The sequence below is a fragment of the Drosophila innubila genome (genome assembly GCF_004354385.1).
Source record: "Drosophila innubila isolate TH190305 chromosome 3L unlocalized genomic scaffold, UK_Dinn_1.0 0_D_3L, whole genome shotgun sequence".
Taxonomy (NCBI): domain Eukaryota; kingdom Metazoa; phylum Arthropoda; class Insecta; order Diptera; family Drosophilidae; genus Drosophila; species Drosophila innubila.
The window spans coordinates 13,537,996-13,564,449 of NW_022995376.1; the positions used below are offsets into that span (position 1 = coordinate 13,537,996).

At 36.5% G+C, this 26,454-nt stretch overlaps 1 protein-coding gene across 6 annotated transcripts in view; it reads left to right on the forward strand.

The window, feature by feature from the left end:
* Positions 1 to 13,441: 13,441 nt before the first annotated feature.
* The window catches only part of LOC117789091 (CUGBP Elav-like family member 4), a 155,593-nt gene continuing 142,580 nt past the window's right edge, over positions 13,442 to 26,454 (forward strand). For 5 of the 6 annotated variants that reach the window (XM_034628129.1, XM_034628122.1, XM_034628125.1 and 2 more), the window contains exons 1-2: positions 13,821 to 13,880; positions 15,621 to 16,087. In XM_034628129.1, coding sequence (XP_034484020.1) covers positions 16,028 to 16,087 — 60 coding nt within the window. In that variant the 5' untranslated portion in view covers positions 13,821 to 13,880; positions 15,621 to 16,027. Of the gene's footprint in view, positions 13,509 to 13,820; positions 13,881 to 15,620; positions 16,088 to 26,454 lie in introns of those variants that run through there. The other variant, XM_034628123.1, reaches the window with a different exon arrangement.

The window sequence follows — 26,454 nt, forward strand, 5'->3', positions numbered from 1 at the left end:
CAGTTCTACCTCAGGCTGCACTCGAGCCGATGGCATTGGGTTCCATCCAGCCAATACACACACACACACACCTGATGGTTGTGGCTTGAAGGACACTTTCATTAATCTTGCTCACAATTCTGAGATTCTGCCGGTGCCTATCCGAAAACTCACCGAGTGCTCAACAGTTTCACACGCATCGCTGGCAGTACACGCACGCTAATTTTTCATCATCAGCGTCGAGCGGCGACAATGGCCATGTTGACGATGTTGCACAGGATCTGCTGCAGCGACTGATACTGATACTGCTACTGCTGCTGGAGCATGTGGATAATACCGAGTCTACTGTTTGTTGCGTGCGGAGCGGAGCCGGTTTTCCATTTCGCTGCGATGTGCAATTCATCAATATCATTTTATCAATTTTCACCGCTGTCCAACAAGGACACACTGCCCATCCCCATCCCCCGTCCATCTCTCTCGACTCAACTCAACTGTATATCACATTGCAATTTGTTGTCTATTTGCTGAAGGATATGCAGATTTGCCTGCGCCTCAATGCCCATTCTCCTCCTCCTCCTCCTCCCCCTCTCTCTCTCTCGATATCCCTCTCTACTGTCGTTTTTCATATGCATCGACACGTATACATATATGTATATGTATATTTTTTATGCTCGGACTATCTGACTGACATGCGTGTGTGAGTGGGCATACTGTTATATAGGCGTGTCGTATTTGCTCTCTGCCAACATTGACGTCAACGACGACGTCGACGTCGCAGTTGCAGTTGCAGTTGCAATCGCCGTCGCGTTTTGCAACTGTAATTCAATTTTAACAATTTTTCAACTGTGTTATTGACGTGACTGACGCATCGTCTGGTGATTTGTTGCTGCCACTGCTTCTGATGCCTCCTCCTCCTCCTCCTCCCCCTAAACCTCCACCTACCGTGCCCCTCGTTGCACCTTCCTCATAGGCTTCGTTCTTGTTTGTGGGTGTTTGTGCACTGTGTGGCAACTGTTTGGTCATTTGTTATTTGCGTTGATTTTTCATGGGGACATCCTCCCCATACCCCCCGTCTGATTTTCCATCCTCTCGCAAGTGTATTGCGTATCGCTTTCTATAATCAAATATTGAGCTGCAGTTTTGGTACAGTTAATTTGTACGCTCCATGTTTGGTTTATGAACTTAAATTTCACACACTCGAATGACTTTTTATAGAGAGTTAGAGAGTGAAAATACAACTCAAATATATATATATCGCTTTCGATTCCGTTCCGTCCCAAAACAACTAACTTGGTAAAAGGTTCTATTTCGGTTTTGTCATTTCGGTACTTACAAGCCTTAGATGTTGTACAATTTGACTCGATTTTTTTAAAGAAATTTCTCAGAATCTAGTTTGAACTGTGTTGATTATAAGTTAAAGGATGATTAAAAATTTTAAATTTTTGGAAATAGAAATCAATATTTAGGGTCATATATTGAACAAAATGATATTCCGCATGAAAATCGATTAAGTTTTGACAAAGTTATCAGAGTTTAAAGCTGGTCAGACTTTGGATCTAGCAACTTTACAAGACAAAATGTTGTTTAATTTTGACATGATTTCATAAAGAATAATTATAGGTCTTAGAATGAATTTGGAGGCCAAACCATGATCAAAATGACATTCCGCCTTAAAATCAGTTTAGTTTTGACAAAGTTATGACGGATTGAAGTTGGTCAGACATTGGATCTAGTGACTTTACAAGTCAAAATTTTTGTTCAATTTCCCATGATTTTTGACAAGAAAATGAAACGTCTCAGAATCAAGTTTTAAGTGTTGTTTTATACAAATTATGATATAAGGAGTTGATTAAAAGTGAAAACTTGAGAATTAAAATTTTCAATTTTGAAAATTTCAAAGGGGGTACCCTTACCATCAAAATCAAATTTTATCAAAAAATAATTTTTTTTTAGAAGTTAATAAAATTTAAATGCGGAATGAATTAAGAGGCCAAACCATGATCAAAATGACATTCCGCTTGAAAATCGATTTAGTTTTGACAAAGTTATGACGGATTGAAGTTGGTCAGACATTGGATTTAGCAACTTTACAAGTCAAAATTTTTGTTCAATTTCCCATGATTTTTTGACAAGAAAATGAAACGTCTCAGAATCAAGTTTTAAGTGTTGTTTTATACAAATTATGATATAAGGAGTTGATTAAAAGTGAAAACTTGAGATTTAAAATTTTCAATTTTGAAAATTTCATAGGGGGGACCCTTACCATCAAATTCGAATTTTATCAAAAAATAATTTTTTTTAAGAAGTTAATAAAATTTAAATGCAGAATGAATTTAGAGGCCAAACCATGATCAAAATGACCTTCCGCTTGAAAATCGGTTTAGTTTTGACAAAGTTATGACGGATTGAAGTTGGTCAGACATTGGATCTAGTGACTTTACAAGTCAAAATTTTTGGTCAATTTCCCATGATTTTTGACAAGAAAATGAAACGTCTCAGAATCAAGTTTTAAGTGTTGTTTTATACAAATTATGATATAAGGAGTTGATTAAAAGTGAAAACTTGAGATTTAAAATTTTCAATTTTGAAAATTTCAAAGGGGGTACCCTTACCATCAAAATCAAATTTTATCAAAAAATAATTTTTTTTTAGAAGTTAATAAAATTTAAATGCGGAATGAATTTAGAGGCCAAACCATGATCAAAATGACATTCCGCTTGAAAATCGATTTAGTTTTGACAAAGTTATGACGGATTGAAGTTGGTCAGACATTGGATCTAGTGACTTTACAAGTCAAAATTTTTGTTCAATTTCCCATGATTTTTGACAAGAAAATGAAACGTCTCAGAATCAAGTTTTAAGTGTTGTTTTATACAAATTATGATATAAGGAGTTGATTAAAAGTGAAAACTTGAGATTTAAAATTTTCAATTTTGAAAATTTCAAAGGGGGTACCCTTACCATCAAAATCGAATTTTATCAAAAAATAATTTTTTTTTAGAAGTTAATAAAATTTAAATGCAGAATGAATTTAGAGGCCAAACCATGATCAAAATGACCTTCCGCTTGAAAATCGGTTTAGTTTTGACAAAGTTATGACGGATTGAAGTTGGTCAGACATTGGATCTAGTGACTTTACAAGTCAAAATTTTTGGTCAATTTCCCATGATTTTTGACAAGAAAATGAAACGTCTCAGAATCAAGTTTTAAGTGTTGTTTTATACTAATTATGATATAAGGAGTTGATTAAAAGTGAAAACTTGAGATTTAAAATTTTCAATTTTGAAAATTTCATAGGGGGGACCCTTACCATCAAATTCGAATTTTATCAAAAAATAATTTTTTTTAAGAAGTTAATAAAATTTAAATGCAGAATGAATTTAGAGGCCAAACCATGATCAAAATGACATTCCGCTTTAAAATCAGTTTAGTCTTGACAAAGTTATGACGGATTGAAGTTGGTCAGACATTGGATCTAGTGACTTTACAAGTCAAAATTTTTGGTCAATTTCCCATGATTTTTGACAAGAAAATGAAACGTCTCAGAATCAAGTTTTAAGTGTTGTTTTATACAAATTATGATATAAGGAGTTGATTAAAAGTGAAAACTTAAGAATTAAAATTTTCAATTTTGAAAATTTCAAAGGGGGTACCCTTACCATCAAAATCGAATTTTAGCAAAAAATAATTTTTTTTTAGAAGTTAATAAAATTTAAATGCAGAATGAATTTAGAGGCCAAACCATGATCAAAATGACCTTCCGCTTGAAAATCGGTTTAGTTTTGACAAAGTTATGACGGATTGAAGTTGGTCAGACATTGGATCTAGTGACTTTACAAGTCAAAATTTTTGTTCAATTTCCCATGATTTTTGACAAGAAAATGAAACGTCTCAGAATCAAGTTTTAAGTGTTGTTTTATACAAATTATGATATAAGGAGTTGATTAAAAGTGAAAACTTGAGAATTAAAATTTTCAATTTTGAAAATTTCATAGGGGGGACCCTTACCATCAAATTCGAATTTTATCAAAAAATAATTTTTTTTAAGAAGTTAATAAAATTTAAATGCAGAATGAATTTAGAGGCCAAACCATGATCAAAATGACCTTCCGCTTGAAAATCGGTTTAGTTTTGACAAAGTTATGACGGATTGAAGTTGGTCAGACATTGGATTTAGCAACTTTACAAGTCAAAATTTTTGTTCAATTTCCCATGATTTTTGACAAGAAAACGAAACGTCTCAGAATCAAGTTTTAAGTGTGGTTTTATACAAATTATGATATAAGGAGTTGATTAAAAGTGAAAACTTAAGAATTAAAATTTTCAATTTTGAAAATTTCAAAGGGGGTACCCTTACCATCAAAATCAAATTTTATCAAAAAATAATTTTTTTTAAGAAGTTAATAAAATTTAAATGCAGAATGAATTTAGAGGCCAAACCATGATCAAAATGACATTCCGCTTAAAAATCGGTTAAGTTTTGTCAAAGTTATGACGGCTTGAATATGGTCAGACATTGGATTTAGTGACTTTACAAGTCAAAATTTGGACATTGGATCTTGTAACTTTACAAGTCAAAATTCAACTACCAAAACTATGATAGAATGAATACATTATACTTCATCATGAAGAGTCAATGAAATTGTATAAATACAACATGCAATGCACTGACTCGCAACAGAATTATGAAGTATTTAATGGTTGTCGCATTTTGGATTCTGTATTTAAACTAAATACCACATAATGTGAACAACTGAAAAACAAACAGCACAGCACATGACATGCCTCATTGCATGATTTGTCCAGTCAAATTTCACGCATCGCTGCTGGGCGACCTGCGTGGAGTAGAGAAGGGAAGGGAAGGGAAAGGAAAGAGTGGTTGCCAGAGAAGGTACGAATCAAAAAAAAAAAAAGAATCGAAAGCCACAACTTTGTTATACAAAATAGTGGCAATTTGTTTGACGCTGTTTGTGTTTCTGTGATTTGTGTGTGTGCCTCGAGCAATAACAGCAACAACAATGTGAGCAAGTATCTGTATATTTTTTGTGTTGCAGTTGTTGCATTGCAGCAACCGCAGAGTCAGTGCCACATGTGTCGGATGTTGCTACCCAGCTAAGAGCGAAAGAGAGAGAGAGAGAGAGAGAGAGAGTGAGAGAGAGACAGAGTTCAACAGCAGTTCAATTTCACTGACTGCCTGCCAGCTTGATGATTAGAATAATTAGCTGCCTGCCTCTGTTTTCTATCTGCCACGCATTGTGGCACGTTCCCGACGAGGCAGTCAATGCCAATCATTAGGCAGTGTTTGGTGTAAACAACGCGCCTATTAATAGACATGGCACCACGACCGGATTCCCACTCGTGGCGCGTCAGAGCGTGCAATTGTGCGTCTCGAAATCATTATGAATGATGCCTCAAAGGCACATTTCGAAATGTGTTTGCCTCCAAGTTTACGATATTTTCCCGTTAAACGGCTGATAAGCAGCTAACTGAAGGGAAAATCTCGCCAGCAAGTAGAGGGGTAAAGATAAGTACGAACTGTATTCAATTTCCAATAGGGGTAACTACGTGCAATACAGTCTAAACATACAAACAAAACTGGGGAAATTAACGGGAAAGATGGAACGTGGGGTAATTTTGAATTTGAAGTCGTAAGAAAGACATTTACAGCGGGGAAACAGAATGGAAGGACGTAAGGGAAAATAAAAGGAATTTTGGGAAATTTTCAGTGAATGAATTTACGGTTTTCCAAGTCTCTTATCAATATATGGTGATTGTTAGAAAGTTCATAAATTAAAGCAAAAAAAAAAAACAAATTTATATTGTGATTAAGTGATGGCAAACTTTGAATAAAACTCTTTAATACAGCTAATAATAATTTGAGTTGATGTTAAAATTTTAAATTTTAATTTATTGCATATCAATTTTTTATTTAATTTTAATACTTGTAAACATTTCTTATTCATTGAATACATTTTAAACATTTTCTAAAACAAATCATTTGGCATATGTCTATCATATCTACCATCATAATTAAAATATTTCCCCAGATTTGTATTTGCTTTATTTTTACCTCATGATAAGCAAGCCCCTTCAAGCGAATTCGCCACAATACACGGCGAATTCATGGCCAGCCTGACTACAACACATGCGCACTTTCCAGTGAGGCACCGAAAATTCCAGTCGAATTAAGAGCGGCGTCTCGGAAGCCGCCGAAATTCTTATTCTGATTGTTTTTTTTTTTTTTTTGGCATACTTATATACATGTATGTGTGTGTGTGAGAGTGCATATGAGAGGGGGTAAGCAAAAGAGAAATATTTTCAAAGCGAGCCGATAAAAAGGAAAAAAGGTGGCACAAACTTTTTGTGCAAAATCAGCGAAAACATGAAACGACATAAGTATGTCAAAATGCATGGAGAGATAGCAGCACACACAGATACACACGCACACAGACACAGCGATTGAGAGACGAGGACACGTACTTATATAAAAGGGCCTAGAGTACTTTTTAGTATATGTATGGTATGACTGTCTGTGTATAGGCCCCACACACACACATTCTTACACAGTCTCACGCATACACTTACTTTGTATTTGTGACGCACATAAAGCAGACGGCAGAGGAAGCAAAATGAAATGTGAAATGTTTGGTCTGCTTCTGGTTCTGGGTGCCGCCCAGATGATTTGCGCCAGTGTAGGTGCCCCAACAACAACAACAACAACAACATGCATTCTTAAGGGGAGCCTTTTGGAGCCTTATGGAGCCTTTTTCCTGATGTAGCCACGGCAACGTCAATCACACTGTCGAGTGCAAAAGGGAAAAACAACAATTTTTGCCATTGACTGTGAGAGTATGTGTGTGTGTGTGAGAAAAGCAAAACAAAACAGATAGAAGACAAATAAAAAATTTGGAAATGTTGGGCTAGGGTGGCGCAAAATACATACATATATAAACATACATGTGTTTATGTATTTTATTCCAGCAAAAAATCCATATAATTCAATGGATTGGCCAAGAGAGCAGCCAACAACACAAAATGAACACAACAAAAAGCAACCGCAGATTATGCGATGATGACAACGACAACGGGAGAGGGAGGGGATTGAGAGGCAGTGAGAGAGTGAGCGGGAAAACTGTTTGAGAGATTGTCCAGTCAGACATATTAATGACAAAATGATTATGATGACACTAACTGACTATAGAAGGCATAATATGATTAGTGTGAGTGGATGGGTGAGTGCGAGGTGAGTGTGAAGATGTAAAACAATATGTAAAACAAGCGAATTGCTTTAAATTTGGCTTAAAGCTGATAAAACTACAGCTATATAATTGAAAAAAAAAATTTAATTGGGAGATCTTTTGCAAATCGCAACAATAACAATAGCAATGAATAAAATAACATAGTAAAAGTGCATCTGAAAGCCCATAGATAATTGATAGATTATTGATAACATTTGATAGTCAATTCAAATCCATTAACACTTGACATACACTTTAAATTATTTAAATAAATGTCATTGATAAATAGTTTATTTTCATTACTATTTCAAGACATATTTCATAACTATTTAAAATATAATAATAATACAAAACTGAATATCGAAAAAAAATCATTTAAATATATCATGGATAAATTTCTCTTTATAAGATATGTAAATCCTATCTGCTTATAAAATTGTCAAGAAAAGTTGCTTGCACAAGGAATGTTTAAACTGCTGTTAAGCACTCTCCAGTGGAATTTGTGCAGAAAATGATAGTCGAGCTTTTTATTCTGATTATTGCTTTTTGTTGTAGTTGGATGGAATTGGCACCTGCTGCAATTGTCCCACACCGCCAAATGCGGGTCTCAAACACTTTCAGTTTTCTTAGCTTTGGCACTTAAATGCTTTTTTTCCGCAACAATAAAAAAGAACTCTTGCTCCATGGCACTCGCTTCGAGGAACTAAAAACGCCAACAACAGAAACCGGAATCTGAATCTGAGGAGAAGCTGGAGGCAAACCGCGCTTTGCAACCAACCGAAAGTCCCTCTCTACTGCTTTCTTCTTTCTCTCTTCTCTGCTGAGGCAAACTACCAAACGCCAAGACCAAGACCAAGACCAAGCGCCACGTTAATTAGATTTTGCGGTTTTTGTGTTGTGCAAACTTCAAAAGCAAAAGCAAAGCTCCATCGACCAAAACCAGGCTGCCAAACACCAAAATGTATGCCTTAAAAATTGTTTGTGATTCAACATAAAATTGGAATTGAAATGGCTGCGGGTCGCAGCGTCAGACAACAACAGCAAGAACAGCAATAAGAGGAACATCAGTAACAAAATCGATAAATAAAACTTTTTACAATGCGGCAACACTTTTACGCCCATTCCATTCAAGAGTCTGTGATGGCATTGAAAAACCGCCCGAAAGTATGCAGCAAGTTTTTTACGCAATTAGTGTACAATTTCTTAATTTATACGCTGTCGCCAATTTATCAACATACACACACAGAGACACTCACAGCACACAAAAACACACACACTCTAATACAGGAGCAAAAATTTCTAAGAAGAAACATTTGAGTCGTTCTGGGATCATTTGCAAACGGGGAAGATGACACGGAGAGAGTGAGAATGATAGAGAGAGAGAGAAAGGGAGGGCACAGCTAGCCAAGTGAAATATTATTATGAGTACGTGTTGGGCAGCCGCCTGTCAAGTTGAGAGGGCAAAAACCTACCCGAAATGGGAAAAGGTTGAAAGGGTTGTGCTTTGCCTCTATGTTAGCTTAACATATGCTATTTTGGCATAGTTTTTGGGCCCCAGCGATGAAATATGAAATATGAATTACTATTTATAACTTTATCAGTGAAGATGTACACTCACACTCATGCATATGCAGATGTATGTGTGTATCAGTGTGTGCTTATCAAAGCATTGAATACTGCCTTGCCTTTGGCTGAGCTTGGCTTGGCTTGGCTTGTGGCTGTTAATTAAGTTATGATGGCAAGCCGCAAACATATAGCGTTGGCATTTCTCTCCTAGTTCCTGGGCCTTGTTAGGCGGCCCGTCAGTTTATGAAATTTTCATTAATTTTCGACCACAAGAGAGTTGCTGCTGATGGTGATGTTGCTGTTGCTGTTGATGGGCCCTTCGGGCTGACAGCGGCACGAAAACTTGACGACACAGCAGTTGTAATGAAATTTGCGACATATATGACAGGCCTAGACCCCGAAACTGAACCCGTAATCAAACCCTGACTTTTAACCCCCTCAACAAAATGCGAACCCATCAAATGTGGCAAGTTAGGACAACGTCAAAAAGTATGCCATGATTTGTCGCACGTTAGTTATTGGACCAACTCTCATCATCTAACTTTCTTCTTCGCATTCGCAATCTAGTGGGCTTTCCATCTTTGAGCCCGCCCTCTTGATGGATGATGACAAATGTTGTCTGTAGTTGGAAAAAAACTTTCAGCTAATTATATGATAATCAAAATGCATCAACAGCTTTTCGCATTTCGATCTTTGTATATTGTTGTATATAAAAGACGACTGTCATTTGGATTTTAATTAGCTGACGCTTGCCCACTTAAGTAGGCTATAGATAGAAGTTGGTAATGCGTAATCATCATAACAATGGCCTGACCCTAACACATTTACAGTTCATTTTGGCCTCAGTAGCTGTTTGTGCCTTCAAGGCTAAAACGCATTGGCCTTAGCACTCGAATATAATTTAGATTTATCGCTTGATTCTCGCATAAATATCGACCATGTCATCTCTACGATGGGAACTGGGCAGGGGTTGGGGGCACGGGGGCATCATCTATTACTCTCGTACTTTTGTGTGCTCGTTGATGCATAAAAGCAATGGCTTTGAGTGCCCTGAACGGCCTAACGACTGGTAGGTAAGAGTCTAAGTAAGTATATATAACATGTAAAATCCAGAATGGCACATTCAGCTCTCAATCTGTGTGTATGCATGCGTGTGTGTGTGTGTGTGTGTATGTGCCACATGTCTGTATAGAAATTGGTTGTCAGATAATATAGAACTGTGTCAAGCAAGGTATAATGATAAATATTGTTATTGATTGCAATGTTTAAGGGGTTTTCCGTCTCAATATTGAGATTTATGCAAAAATACTGGCATAAACGTTTCATAACCGATTCACTTTTATATGAGAATTTAACAGAAATTAAAGACTTTATTATAATTGAATACTATCTAAAGATATATCTGATTTACAACTAATTCACAACTGCTTCAAACTGTGCAATACAATTTGCATAGAACTGTACAGTTGTATCTTTAAAATTGATAAGATATCATCGTCAGCATCCCGACACTGATTGTGTGTCTTAACACTCGACTGCCCCTTAACATTTTTTTCTGGGTATCGCAACAACAAAATCAACACGGCGTTTAGCACTAAGCACACAACAAGTTTTTTGGACTAGGAGACAATTTTGTGTCCCCAAAGTGCTGTCCGAAAAATTAACGCAAAATCAAAGTAAAAATGCGATAAATTGGCGTCGACAAGCGCAACAAAAAATAACACAAATGAACACAATAAAACAATAACAAAAACAAAAAAAGTCGACGGCATGGCGCGCTTTAAATGAGCGAAAATCGGTCGAGCATATCAAATTGAAAAACTCCAAGACAACGTATGGTCGGAGAGGGAGGTACTCATACCGAGTGGGGGTCTGTGTTCTGGGTCTGGGTCTGGGTCTGGTGCTGATGCGATTGTGGCGCGTGATGCTTTTTGCGTATCCTAGTGACACACAAATACATCTAAAGCGACACAGACAAGCACGCAGGCAACAACAATGCTAAAAAGCTGAAAGCAAAAAGCGCGTGGCAAAAATATACAACAACAACAACAACAAAATACATAGAATAACAGGCAACAGTAGCGGGTGAGACAGAAGACGGGGGATGAGGGAGGCATCTGAGTCGACATTGATTGCTGCTCTGGCAGGTTGTTAGGTTACTGTCTACGTGAAGGGCAACTGAACCCCCAATGAATGACTGCACTCAACTGCTCAACTGACGAGCTGACGAACTGTCGAACCGTCGAACCGTCGAACCGTCGAACCGTCGAGTTGTAGAGCTGACGAACTGACGAGATGACGAGATGACCGCCCCAGTGTCATTCTATTGTCAGCTGATGGATTGGGCATATTATCTGACAGATTAAGCGCCTGGCAACATAATTGAGCTTAATTCCAACCATATTTAAGTATATTTTGTTGCCAACATCGATTCAATAATCGTTAATTTACACTTTTTCTTATTTAGAAGTCAGAAGTTGCATTTTTAAGCTTCTAAAACTTATTCATCTTGTATAGTTTAAGTATTTTTTATATCTCAAAAATAAATCTATTCTATATAATAAGTTTACTCTGTAAATTTAATGTTTTCTAATAGAACCGTTTGATAACCGATTTATTACCGTTTCAAAATAGTCTTAAATCAATTAATCTGCGCTTTCTGATTAATTTTATAGTAGTGACTTTCATAGAAAACTTCTCAGCTTTCTGAACCAGAAATCTTTCTTTAATCGTTATACGACAATCTTGTCGTTACTTTTAAAGAAAACTGTGACAATTTCTGAGCAATAAGTAGAATTAGAAAGTGACCGAAAAAAAGAGAGAGAGAAGTGCCAACCCAATGCTTAAACCGCGCCCCTTAACATTGTGCAAATTATTTTATAGAATCTCATGTGTTGTTGTTTTTTTACCGGCTTTAAGCGACTTTATCGGCGCACTTTTTGTGTGTCGTCGTTGCCTGCAGTTGGTGTTTGTGTTGTTGTTGTAGTTGGCAAAATTGTTGCGTTTCGCATATTAATTTCTTCCTGTCTTCGTCATCATCATCATCATCATCATCATGAGTTGTTACTACATTGTGGCCAAGTTTGACTCTTTTGCCGCTCTCTTAAATTGCTCTCTTAGGCGCTCTTATTGGCGCAACCTTCCAGCCGCGTGTTTGCTACCAACAACAACAGCAAAAAATGAAAAACCATACTAATTGTATCAGTATGTGTGTAAGTGAGTGTACATATACATATGTACTTTTTGCATTAATCACACACATTTTGAGTCATGTGTGTTTCATAAATATTTTGTCTGTAGAAACTTTAGAGGCAAATTTGAAGGCATTTTCCAGTCACAACACAACACAAAATGTAAAGCAAAACAAAGCAAAAGTGCAAAATCAGGCGTAGCACATGTTTGCCATTTTCTTGCAACCCGCTAGCGCAACATTTTCAGACTTCAGCTTCATCATAACACCCCCATCCCTTCAAACATGCTCTTCGTACACTCGCTCGCTCGCTCTCTCTGTCGCTCTCACTCTCACACTCTCTGCCCCTCTCTGTCACTCGCTTGGCCAGCCAGCCAGTAAGCCCGGCACATGGCAGCCAAGCGTTCGCTCTCGCGCTCTCCCACTCAGATGCACTACGCTCAACTACACAAAACACCTTACATAGCTAAGGCGAAACTAAACTCTGGCCGACTCGCTCGCACTTATGGCGAGTGCTGTGCCTCTTGGGAGAGCGGAGAGAGCGCGGCAGAGAGTAAGATGCGCGTGCTTCGGCTACAGCCGCCTGCTCGAATCGTGTGCTCGACTCGTGACCGTCGTGTATCTGATTTTCCCTTTAGGCCTCTTGTTGTATTTTCCAGCCGTCCACCGTTTTTGGTTTGGCCAGCCCATGTGCAATGTGCCGCTATTCGTCTCATCGTTTTACCGTTTCAGTGCTCTTCGGTTGTGTTATTGTTGATGCTCTATAGAAGGTCCGACGGCTATATTACGATTGCTTTCGTCAGCAATATGTGATTGATAGACTGTTCGATTTGCTGAAACTTGTACACATGTTCTCTGTTTGATATGATCTCATAAAGTTTAGAAAATAACCACGACGAGAAAAGAGTTATAATTATTTAAATTAAACCAGTTTGTAGCGAGAACATTTTTTATAATCCTACTCCCAACACAAATAATCAAAATAATTATTATTTACTATTTGTATCGTTAACGATCTATTTTCCATTGAAAATCGAATTTTGAGATCGTACTTCCCCAATTTTGATGTGACTTTTATAAATTTGCTGGCCTGCTAGTTTCCTATTACAATAATTACTTAGTGATACATGTGTAGATCAGAGCATATTTGATTCGTAGAGCATACGTGTCCTCGCTCGTCCTTCGTGTTCGGTTGGGCATTTTGCTTGTTTTGGTTTGATATCGAACCATGCACAAGCAGACACACACATGTTCGATGCTCTCACCAATAGCCAACGCGTTGCGTTCGGTCCGTAATCGCATCGTGTGCCGAGGCCGAGGCGACCAACCCACCCACACATACACACAGGCACACATTTAGAGACAACGTGTATTTTGTTTACCGCTACTCGTTCGTTGCCGGCTGTTGCGTTCGCTGGTTCGAATTGGTCGTGCAATTTTGAGTTCGTTTGTTGTAAGTTCGTTCGCGTCACGTTCGGCCGCTCGTGTGGGCCGTTGTTGGTTGTTGGCTCGTCATTTGGGCACTTCTCGCCATTGTAAGCGCCGTCCTTTTTCAGTATGATATTGAGTTTTGTGTAGTTAAGTCGGAATATTTCGTATAATTCTTGTCGACTGTCGTGTGACATTTGTTCTTCAAACATAAATATAAATATATGAAAATATTCAAACAAAAAAATATAAATTAAAATTAACATAAATAACTAAACATAATTATAAAATTCGCTTAAATATTAAAAAATATATATATTATTATATATATAAATATATATAAATATTTATCAAACAAATTTAATAATCAAATTCGCAAACCACCCAAAACAAAACAAAAAAAAAAGTTAATAGAATTCGTTTAAACAAAACATAATTAACACAAACGAAAATAATTAAAGTTTATTATTGTTGAAATTGTAAGCATGAACAAAAGATCAAAATACAGTATTAGTTTAAGCGCTTTGGCTTGTACTGCAAATATTTAAACATATTTCCCAAGATAGATTCAAACGATTTTCCAAACACTTATTGCACAGCATTTGTAAATGTTTCTAAAATTTTTCTTACATTAGTTCCCAAAATAGACTAGCGTCTGTCTAAACGGTAAACAAACCGAAAATAATTAGAAACAAAAACAATTTGTAAACAAAAATTAATTGAGAGACGTAGTTAGATTTGCTCTTTCGAGTTTCTAATTTCTTTTATTTCATTTTTTTTTTGTGTGTGTTTAATTTATTCTACGTATACAAACTCGAAAATGGTTTCACGCTTGCAGCACACGAAAATATTTCCAATTTAAATTTGGGACAAAAAGTCAAAGGCAAAAATCAAAATGAAATCCAATTGAAACCGAACTGAAACGGAACAGAAACGTTTTTTCATTGAATTTGAATATTCCATATTGGGCATTCCATAATTTCATTTCCAGCATTTGACGATGAATTTCATTGAAATATTTCAATATTTTTCGACTAGAATATGGTTTTGTGTGTGTGTGCTCTCAATTCTCATATCTAGCAATAAGAGCATTTTGGCTACTTTAATTGAATGAATGCATTGGTTGTTTTATGATTTCGACCAAAAATCCATTGCTCTTTGCCACAAGCAGTTGTTTACTCTTTTTTTCTCTTTTTGGAAATATTTATTTCTAGTTAGGCATATAATTTTATGTTCCACTTTGATGTGTTGCCTGTCGATTGGCACTTATGGTACATTAATTTAAAGAGTAACAAATTCAAAAGACGACACTTTCTGAAATGGCTTAAAATATTTTTATGAACTGTGCAGAGTGGATACAATGTTTAAACATATTTGTGATTATTTTAAACTTAAGCTGTTGATAAGATTGACTGGGAATTGCTGGCATTCGTTCTGTCAAAATATTCCAAAAAAATTCTTATGTCTTTTCAAAAATATATCTGGAGCAATAATTATTTTGCAATTAAAAATGTTTTTAAATTGTTTAAAATGTTTCAAAAATATATTTAAACATACTGTAGAGGATTTGCAAATTCGAATATATTTTTAATTATTATCGATTTCTTATTCGAAAGTGACTTAAAATTCCTAGAAGGTTTATTGAAAAATAATAATAATAAAACATTTTTTTGCAACTTATGAGAAGCATTTCTTGAGTGTTATGTTCTGAAAGAGTTTTTTTCAAAAATGTTTTCAAAATAGTCTTCCAAAATCTCTTTCAATTTTTTGTAGCTTACAAAAATAAACATACATCTTCCAAAAAAAATAAATTCTTCATTCATTTTAAAAATTTTTAAGAATTTGAATTTAAAATTCTAAAGAACTAATTTTGAAAAGAAAAACCAATTAGCAATTAATTATTTTCATTTTACAAAAAAAAATTCGATTTGATTTTTTTCCCAACCACTATAAGAAAGTGTTGAAAAATTTATAGAAGCTAATTATTTTTATGCTGCAAATTCGAAAGTATTTCCATTTAAATGAGCACAAATTGCCAATTTTTCCATACAATCAAACACTGAAGCTTTTATTGAAAATCAAATGTTTTAAATCATTTTGCTCAACTCAAGTACGAGTCAATCGACATATCAGAACCTAAATAACTCATGCTTAAAAAAATGCTACAGCAACAACAACATTAATAAAAATAATAAAAATCATCATATATTCATTTTTAGAAAACGCAACCACAATAAATACGCGTGTGTTTAAATACTGGAAAACACAGATAAGATAAATTATATACAACACGCACACAAAAACAAAAATTATATACATTGATAAAAAACAAATCAATACAACAACGTCAAAAAATAAGAATAAAAAGCTAATCAAAAATCAAAGGAACATACAAAAAAGTATATATCCTATATCCAACTGAGAGCAACTCAAGTGCAAACAAGAAAAAAAAACGCAAAATCAAAAGTGTAAAAAAAAAAATTGAAGTAGAAAACAATTGAGCTAAATAAATTAGAAAAGAAAAACTTAAGAAAAAATCAAAAAGAAAATACGAATAAGCAAAAAGAGATTTCTCAAATTGTTATTTTCTCGCAAAGGCGCAACGTTCAAGAGCAAATCGTTCCATATGGTTCATATTATTGAATTGGTCGGCCAGCCGAAGGTTGAGTTTGCTCAACAAGTTACTGTGAGTATATTTTCGTATATATAGTAAATAAAGCTCGAGTGTGATTCTCTTTTTTCCTTCTCCCGAAAAAATTGTGAAAAAACGAATTTTTATACAAAATACAATCAAAAAGTGCGAAAGAAGAGGAGAGAGAGAGACACATACACATGCAAACGGAGAGGACCCAGACTGGGCGACAAATGATAATAAATCTTGTGTCTGTAGTCACGTAATGACAACTTAATACAAATACATGTGTCGCTTTGTGCGAGTGTATATGTGTGTGTACCGCAAAAAATTCATTTGCCCACATTCTCATTTACACATACAGATACACACAGCCAAACGCACTTTTTATTATGTTGTTTGGCTGTCGTTCTCGCTTACTCTTCCTTCTCCATCTTTTTTTTTTGTGTGACTTTGCCCAACATATTTTGACAATTAATCATTTGGGACTTTGTCGAGTGCCAGCGGCCAAAAGGAGAGGAACTCGAGGGGAAAGGACGTGCTCCAAAAATCAGCGCCATGTCTTGCTGTCTGTTCTTTGTGTAGGTCAATGTGACTTGTGTGTGTGTGTGTGTGTGTGAGTGTATCAATCTCACTGAACCTTGGCCATTAATGCCACTAAATTTTGAAGCATCAGTCGTAACAGCTGTGCTGCTGATTGTAATTGTAAAAGTAGCTGGTGGCAAATGCATTGACTCTGGCTGTGTCCTTATGGTCAAAATCCTTTCATATTCGCATTTGATTGCTTGTACAAAAGTATGCTATGACTTTGCATAAGTTCGTTTTAAGACTGTCAGATTAAAGTTGTAATCAGATTGGATGTGAAATTTCAGTTATCTATTTAAAAGGCAGATCATAATTGTAAAATAATCTTTTGTATTAATGCTCTAAATGTGGGATTAAAAAATTTATTGAGTTCATCGGAAATGTGAAATTGTGATGTCCAACACATTGATTAATATATTCAAATTTGTTTTAAAAATATTATTTTAAATAAATTCTATAAGCAATATAATAGGTTACGTTTTTAAATGCAGCATATATATATCATTTTAAGTAAAAACTTATAAATTAAAATAAGAATTTCTTTACAAATATTAAATATATCGTTCTTTATGTAATATATATTTAAAAGTTTTAATCTAAGTACAAAAAACTTGAATGTCAAGTAGAAGAGATTGACATTATATTTAAATTGTAGTGGTTAAATTTCCTTTAAAAAAATGTAGTAAAGTGTTCTAGGAAAGGCTTTACACATGAAAACAATACTTCAAATTATGGGTAGATGTTTCCAAAATAAATCTTTAATTCCATCCATCCATTCATTTAGAATTTAAGCTCGTTGATAAAATAAATGTATATATAAGTATTTATAAATGCGAATTTATTATCAAAAATTACTTGAAGCTTTTATTCAATATTGCTGCTTTATCCATTATATATTTTTAAAACTTTAACACCAATGTTTTCTTATCAAATTGAACTTAACCATATGGCAATGCTTATCTATTGATCCATTTGTATTTTGCCTGTCATGTTTTCTCATTCTTTCGGTTTTTTCTCTTTATATTCCATGTCACTGTATCCGCTCTCTCTATCTATCTATCTCTGTCTATCTACCGACTTTTTTAAAGCTAACACAAAATTTAGAAACTTAAATTCTAATCGAATTTACATACATTTCTTTTCATTTCGCTCAGTCGCTTGCTCTCTCTCTCTCTGTCTCTCAATCGCTTCCTCTCTTTATTTCACTTTCAGCTTACTGCTCTATCAATTTGTGTATGTGTGTGTGCAATAGTAGTAGTTGTTGTTGTTCCTCTTGTTACTGTTTTTGTTAGTGTAGCTGTTGTTGTTGTTGTTGTTGTTGTTGTCTGCTTGTCACCCTCTTCTTGATTTTATTACACCGCCAACGCGGCAGTCTGTTTAGTTGTCGGTCTCGGGGACTATTGCGTAAATTTCATTGTGTATTTCAGTTTTATGGTGGTTGCTTGGGTGGGTGGGTGGCTTGGGTGGTTGAGCTGGTCTTAGTTCGTATGCGAGAAGGCGGCTGAGGAGGAGGAGGAGGACGAGGAGAAGACGGGACTGTGAATGCGTGCGACGTGCGTGCGTCGACGTTGCTGTTGTTCTTTGTTGTGCTTTGTGTGTGCGTTGCCTCTGCCTGTCTATCCGACTATCTGTCTGTCGCTCCGTCTCACTGTCTCTCCGTCTGTCCTAGTGTCTTCTGTGTTTTACTTTTATCCTTGCCATGGGGATGTTCGATGTTCCATTGCGTTTGCTTATTCTAATGATGACACATGCGTTCTTCTCTTCTTCTTCTTCTTCTTCTGCTCTTTCTTCTACACTTCGCTTGCTTATTGGGTTATGTTGTTGTTCCTTCTTCCTGTTGTCCGCTCTTTCTCCTTTTTCCGCTATTCTCTCGTATTCCGCACATTGTTGTTCAATATTTTTGTGCCACTTGTTTTGAATTTTTCTACATTTTGCGCATCCTTTTTATGCTGTCATTGTTGTCCTTGTTTGTGTTGGTGTTGTTGGTGTTATTGGTGTTGTTGTTGCTATTACGTGCGCGCTAAGTTGCTCGTTAAATGCTTAAGTGGAGCAGAGTCGTTGACACAGTTTTCTCTTGCCCATTGCATTTGTATGACTCACAGCACTCACAAACAGACTCAAAAGCAAAGAAGGGGAGTTAAAAGAGACCCCGCAATTTAGACAGAGACAGAGATATAGAGGATATTGGGTAGAACTATGCAAACTGCTCTTAAAGTTTTATTTTCGTTTACGAGCAACTTTTCTTTGTTGTTGCTTTCTATGCATTTGTTAAACTTGAGTTGAGAACTGTCAAAAGGACACTGCGATGCAGGATACTTAAAGACAAAAAACCACCCAAAAAATGGCATAGAAACAGAAATGATCGTAAAGTTGATAGCAACTAAACTGCATAAAAGTTTCTATCAATGCAAAGCAAATGAAGATATCGACGTTGCAACTGTTCTTATTTGTATTCGCTACAAACTGAAAAATCCAATCTTTCAATTGCTGGATTCCTCTGTTATTATATATGGAATTTTCAATTATTTTCAATTATTGATACTTATCATAAAATATTAAGTTCCTATTCGAAAGTTTTTAAATAACAACCGAGATTACTATACTTTCTCATTTATTTTTAGCGCTCTTTAAAATTTCAAATCTTTGTTTTTTTTTGCTTGATACCCAAAAATTACTCCACATTGTATGTATTATTAACCCGATGAGAATTTTCACATTCTCCAATTACGATTTTAATTACGAAAACGAAAAGAATGCTTCTCTGTTTCTGCGGCCATAACTTGTCTTCTATCTTGTACCCTCCCATTAAATTTTCGCAAAATCGCAAGAAAGTTTTAATTTCATACCATGACGTTCCATACTTCGCACATTCATTCATTCTCGTGGTGAAGTTAAGAAGGGGCATGCTACAATATTTATGTTTATTAGCCAGGCAATTTGCCGACTTAGGCAATTACCCAGGCAACAAAAGGCGTTGGCGCTTTTTAATATTTATGCTCCGGGCTCTGCATGGAGGAGCTCTAATAATATGTAAATGCTACTCGACGGCGGCTTACAAAACAGAAGTCAAAGCATAACAACGACCACAAACCCGTTATTATTATTGTTGCATATGCCAAGGCGTTTTTGCCTGTCGTTTTGTTTTCTCAAGTAATTTGCTGGGCATGTAATTTAATAGCACGGTGGCAACTCTACACTTTTCATGCTATGGAACAGGAAATCGTTTTCAGTCTGAATGTGTGTGTGTTTGTGTGTGTGTGATTGTGACAGGAGCTGTTGACGCGCCTCAGGTGGGACACCCAGGTATGTCAACAGGCAAATTATGCCCAAGGACCGCAGACAATGAAGTCTCTGGCCTCAAGAACCCTCTCCCTGTCACTGCCTTACACCTGCCCAGGTGCCCAGTGATTAGAGAAAGCTTCTGAGCCAACAAAGGAAACACACTTGAAGGGCGATTCCTTAGAGTGCTGCAATTATGAAAGGTTACGCTAAATTGTGTGCATAATTGTTTTGGAGCCTTAACTGCTCGTAACTTAAAGGACAAAGCTCAAATACTGAATTTCATGAGCGAAAATACATAGAATAGTAGTTAAAATTGCTGTATAAGTATTGTCTCAGCTATGATAACTTGTATGCTTTAAACTCTTATCAGAGATAGATATTATCAAAGACATAAATTACAATGTATTTTTTAGAATAATATAGTATCCCTTTAAATTATTTTTAGGGTGAATAATATACTTAAATCTCGAATTAATTGATAAAACTTAATTATTTACGAAATTGGTACATGAATAAAATCGTAACAGTTCGAAAACCCAAAAGTAAATATATGAATATTATGTTTTCTTTCACAATAAGTAGTTTTTTTTTCTAGAATTTACCAATCCTTGACACTTTTTAAAAAAACATAAAAGTATTCAAATATAGGCAATACTCGCATCCATTCACAAATGATAAAACGTACCCTTATATTAAATGAGAATTCTTTTCAGTTTTTATTAATTCGTTGGCCACGCGACACGTTTCGTTGTTGAAGGTGACATTTTTATAGCTTTGTTAACAGGCGCAAGTTTGAAGCGATAGTTGTTGTTGGTATCCGAGGAAAAGTTCAACCCGCGTTTCCTGCCCATTTCTCTGTGTAACGGCAACTCAAACCCTTAGTTCTGGAGCAGACGTCTCTTTTTGTTTTGCTTGGCATGTTTAGCGTTGATTATGCTTTGTGCTGGCATAGAAAAACTCACCCCCTCTCGAACTGACGCCTTCTTAACGCGCGAAACAGCGTACTATGGAACTCGGCATTAAAATTACTTGCGTGATTAACACACACCCTCGAGCGTGTCGTTTGAAACACTGTCCATAGTCCATAGTCCATAGTCCATAGTCCATAGTCCATAGTCCATAGTCCACTGTCCCCCCAATCTATATGCTGTGTAGTTTTATCTATGGCTGCCTGCCTTAATTGTGGGTCTTCCATTTGGATATCGATTGATTTCGATTTCGATTATTTTCTTGGCTGCTGCCCAATTCAATCGGCTAATGAGGCAACTTCAAAAAGCTGCACAGCTCATTAGGCGCACCGACAAAAACTAATACATATGTATATAAGAGTATATAAGGATGTTTATCTATATACATACATATTATTTCATATAACATATATTATATTTTTATGACCTTTTGCATTCATCGTTTGCTGTTTGCCGTTTTCCTCTCGATTTGTGTTCTATTGTTTTGTTTGGTTTTGTTTATTGCCACAGCGCTTCAAAAATAGCTGCACAAATGTAAACAAAAGCGCAAAATTTTCTGACCAGCAGCTGCGTGCGTCATGTGTACAAATTTTCCAGATGCTCCATTAGTAGACTTAACCAAACGCTCTCACACGCGCTAGCTCTCTTCCTTTCTCTCTCTCTCTCTCTCTCTCTCTTTCTCTTTATCACACTTATTGCGCCTCTCTGTATATTTTCTTACTGCATCTGGCAGCGTTTTTTCCCCGTTTATAGTATATATTTTTGCCTAGCATAATTTTTAATGGCTTTGCCAAAGTGCAAAACCGCATAAAGTGGCCTTTTTTATTTGGATTGGTTTTTTTGGCTTTCCCCACATTTCCTTTTTTATTTCTCCACCCGTTCTCTGAACAATAAATTGCCGTTTATTTATGTGGCACTACAAAATGCTTGCTGCAAATCTGAATATTCGATATTTAACACTCTTTATATGCTCTTCTTTCTCCTTAATGGCATGTGATGTTAAGTTATTGTAAGGGATCAGCTCAGTTTAGTTGGGCTTATTCCAAAATAGGTCAATAAAAACAATTTCCATGATGTTCAAAAAAAGCTGCGTAGCTCACAATATATAATTTCATTTAAGAGCCAATATAATCTATTTTTAGTACACAATTAAATTACTTGAACTTTCTGCTTATTTTATTTCATTGCTAATTTAAGAAAATTTTAGCTTATTTGTTCAATGGGTATTAATTGTTTTTATAATTATTTATATATATAACAAGTACATTAAGTGTGCAATTTATCATTTTGTTCTTAAAAGTCTTATTAATTGATATTATGTATTCTATTGCTTTGCCTTTTTGCTTAACTAATTTTAAGTAAGAAACTCAGTTAAGTTCAGTCTTTGACTGATATTATAATTGATTAGGTAGTTCCGGCGAAATGACCAAACAAACCGCTAATTGTCGATAAACAACCAATAAAATACAAATTTCCCAAAAACATTTATCAAAAATAATATAAATAATAACAATAACCACACACACACACACACACATACACACACACACATACACGTCCGCACACGCACAAAATGCGACGTGAAAAACTCGGCAAAGGGGGCGATAAATAAAATGGTAAAAGGAAACTTGAATAGCGACGAACTTGAACAAACGAGTGCAAGAAAAAGTCAAAGGACGAGGGCGAGCAACGAAGAGAACATGATGATGAGAACGACGACAACAAAGTGTATGGAAAATAGTGTTTGACAGCTCATAAAAAATAATGTCGTATTCATTAAGGTTGCCAATGTAATGTGTGTGGGAAATTGTTGCTGTTGTTGGGGTTGCCAAAAGCGAAATTCATTTTATTTACGACAGGAAGCAGCCAGAAAGCAACAGAAAAAGCACTTGAAACGCACGCATGCAAAGAAAAAGGGGGTGAGCGAGAGAGAGGTAAGGGAAGTTGGGTGAAACCCCGAAAAGCATTTAATTGAAATGCAGAAGAGTGAAGAGAGTGGGAAAGCGGGAGAGCTGAAGAAGAGGCAGTGCGAGCAATAGCACGACAGAGACTGCGAGGGGAGATACGCAAAATCTAAGAAAAACGCGCCAAAACAAACAAAGCCAAATGCCATTGAAAATGTCAGACTGACAGAAATTGCACACCTCTCACTCTTCCAATCAACCTCTCTATCTCTCTCTCTCTCTCTCTGCTCAGGCAACGCAGGTGTTTTATGAGTGGCGCCAATATTTGTATTGTTGTTGCCTTTGTTGTTGTTATTCTTGCACTTGACGAAAAGTGAGTTGTTGTTGTTGTTGTTGTTGGCATTCCCTTTTTAAAGGCTTGCGTGCTAAACTTTGTTATAGTTCCCGGTTTTGTTGTTGTTGTTATTGTTGTTGTTGTTGAAGCAAGAGGTTCGCATAGTGAATAAAAATGGTGCTCTATTAGGGTGGTTCGGTTTTTAGTCACATGCAAATGCTACAAGGTGTTATACTTTATGTACATTTAATTGTGACTTATTAGGCAGTGAAGTGCCACGCTTGGCACAATATTGTACCAAATTGGAGTTGTTGGTTTGTTGATAGTGTCGTTAGCTTAATTTGGCTTTCAAGTACTTCAAGTTCTATTAATTCAGGTTGAATGCGTGTGACAACAAGGGGACACAATACGTAAGGAGCAGCTGGGTGTTCGAAAAGTGTAAAAAGGAAGGAAGAAAGGAGAAATTTTAAGAACTTTACATTTATGTCAAGAGTAATCAATAATTTTTTGTAAGAAAATTTTGTAATTTTAATACCTAAATACCTTATCTAAAAAAAAAAATTAATTCCAAGATCTTATATTTTATGTTTGAATTAAAGAATGATTATTTTTTTTTGTTTAAATTTATTAATATTAAATTTTTAATTTAAATATCTATCAATAATCAACTTTAATCATATATTAAATGGACTTTCTTTATAATATTCCACATTTGGCAGCTCTTTAGCAATGCTTTTAGTTCTCTTCTATGATAGATTGAATATTCTCCTTGTTGTTTATATGTAAGCTTGCCAAAATCTGCAATCTTTAACTATTCGGTCTTTCGACTATCGTTACACAGATATGAATGATGCATATGTATTTGTGTGTCTATGTCGAATTGTATCTGCAACTGCAACAGCAAGATACATGCGTCATGTATTTTTTATACACTCTCCGACATCATCTTTATGCTTTGACAAAATGTATGGCATTTGCATATCGCACTAGTGACAACTGCAACCACCTGCCCCTGCCTGCCCCACTCCATGCAACATTGCAACACACTACACTACACTACACCACAGCACACACTCTGGACTGTCAGTTGGCAAATTTCAGCATCAGTTCGCAGTATCCAATCTCCCCTCAGTTTTTATTTCCCAGTCTCAGCTGATGTTGCTGCTGTTGTTGCTGCTGTTGTTGTTGTTGTTGCACTTTGGCTGTTTTTCCCTTGAAAAATGCTGGAAAAGCCAACGAACTGTAACTGGACGTCGTTTCCATCAATATCAATGGGCGATTTGGGCGGCCGGGGCAACGTCATGGCACAGAACCACGGCGAATGTTGCAACTTGCAACATATGCGAGCTGCCTGCCTGCTGGCCGTGCCACGGCACATAGCATATGTCCAAACAGAGGAGGCTGTGCCGTCTACCATGGGGTGTGAGGTGAGGAGTGTGGACAGCAACAGCGCGCAATACAACGCATCATTTTTATTGTTTGTCGGCGGGCGAGCAGCAACATAACAGCAACAGCAACAACAACAGCAACATTAGCAACAACTGGCAACTGACGACGACGTCTATTGAAAATAGAAAGCAAATGCTGAAAGGCAGCAGCTACTGCAGTGTAGAAGGAAAATGGAAGGAGGCAAGGGGAGGGAAAGAGATCCGTTTCGTGCTTTTGTATTTTTGCACCGAAAATAGAAAAATGCAACTCAAAAACTCGAATGCGCATTGAAGTGGCAGCATCTAATGTAGCTGAAGTTGTTGCAACTGCAAAAGAAGGGGCAACTTGATAGGAACCAGGGAGCAGGGAGCAGGGACGACGGGTGGTAACGATAGCTTAGCAGTATTTCTAAGTTATTTAAAGTTTTCCTTTTTCATGTTTGGCAGGAGTAAGACTACATTTGAGGGAGGAAACTATTCGGATATGCACTTTGTATGGCCGTAAACTTGTTCAATGATTTCTGCATATGAGCAGATAGCTAGATAGCTAGATAGCTAGATAGATCATAGGGAGGTTAAGAGTATGACATCTGGTAGAGATTCACATCTATTGATTTTTAAAGAACTAGAAAATGAGAAGAACAAGTAAATAATAAATAAAAATTGTAGATTTATATTTGAAAACTGCGTTGCATCATCAAATGAATCTCTTCTTAGCTTAAACTCAATTTCAATCACTTGATTTTCTATTCAGATTCCATTCACAATTGCATGCCCTTTTTCAATTTGCGTCTCTCACATTGTTCACCTCATGCTGCATTGTGTGCAGTGTTGCAATCACTGCAAAAGCTCAACTGCCTTAATTTAACGCTACACGCACACGCACTGTCGCCTCTTGCAACATACTTCCCCTGCCCCTGCCCCTGCCCCAACACTACTATGTTGCCGCTAAATCGTCACTAATACGCCGACTTGTGCTCAACGTTGCGTGCCGTGTGACACTGGAGGCACCAAGTAATTCATAGAGTAGAAGTGTAGAAAAAGTGCTTAATAACTGCCACTGAAGGAGGGGGGTAGCAGCGGGAATCACATGTGAATGTCCAGCTTGCAGCAAGTTGCATGCAAATCCTAGCTCACTGTTGCACTGGGACAATGCACAATTCATTCACATTCACTGGCTCCTCCTCCTCCTCCTAGACTCCTTCTTAGCCTCATCGTTGTTGTCCTAGTCCTAGTACTCGTCCTCGTCCTCGTCATCGTCATCGTCATCGTCATCGTTGTCGGCCGACGAGTCGGCTTGCAACTCCCTTTACAATTTTTGTGATTTTATTTTATTTTTCATTTTGAAGCCGCCTTCCCTTCCTTTAGTTTGGGGTTTTTTTTTTGTGCAAGTTTGTGTAACTATTTTCCATGCGCATGGGCACTGGAGGCACCACCAGCACCACCACTAGCAGCTGCTCTAGCAGCGACTGCTGCGGCGGCGACGGCGGTGGCGGTGGCAGGACGACGAGCAGCCGGCGCCGGCAGGACAACCAACCAGAACGAGGCGCTGAGCAACTGGAGCATTGCAACTATTTATTTGTGCTAGTTGCTGCGGGTGTCTGGCATCCACAACCCTTTGCTTACCCCACCTACCTTTCTCCTTGTCCTTGTCCTGATCCCTATTCTCATCCCTCTTCCTTGCTTGTTCACTCCTTGTTGGATTTTCTATTATGCGCACGTTTATTACACGATTTTAGCACGATGACAGCAGCACCTAAAAGTGTATGCTACATTTTGTTGCATATTCTTGTTGTTGTGATTTCACACATACTTGAAATATTTTTTAAAATTTGGCAAATGGTTTAATAATTATGTGTAGTAGAGGATGATGAATAACTTATTGAATCCCGGGTAACTAACGAAGCTTACCAATTAATAA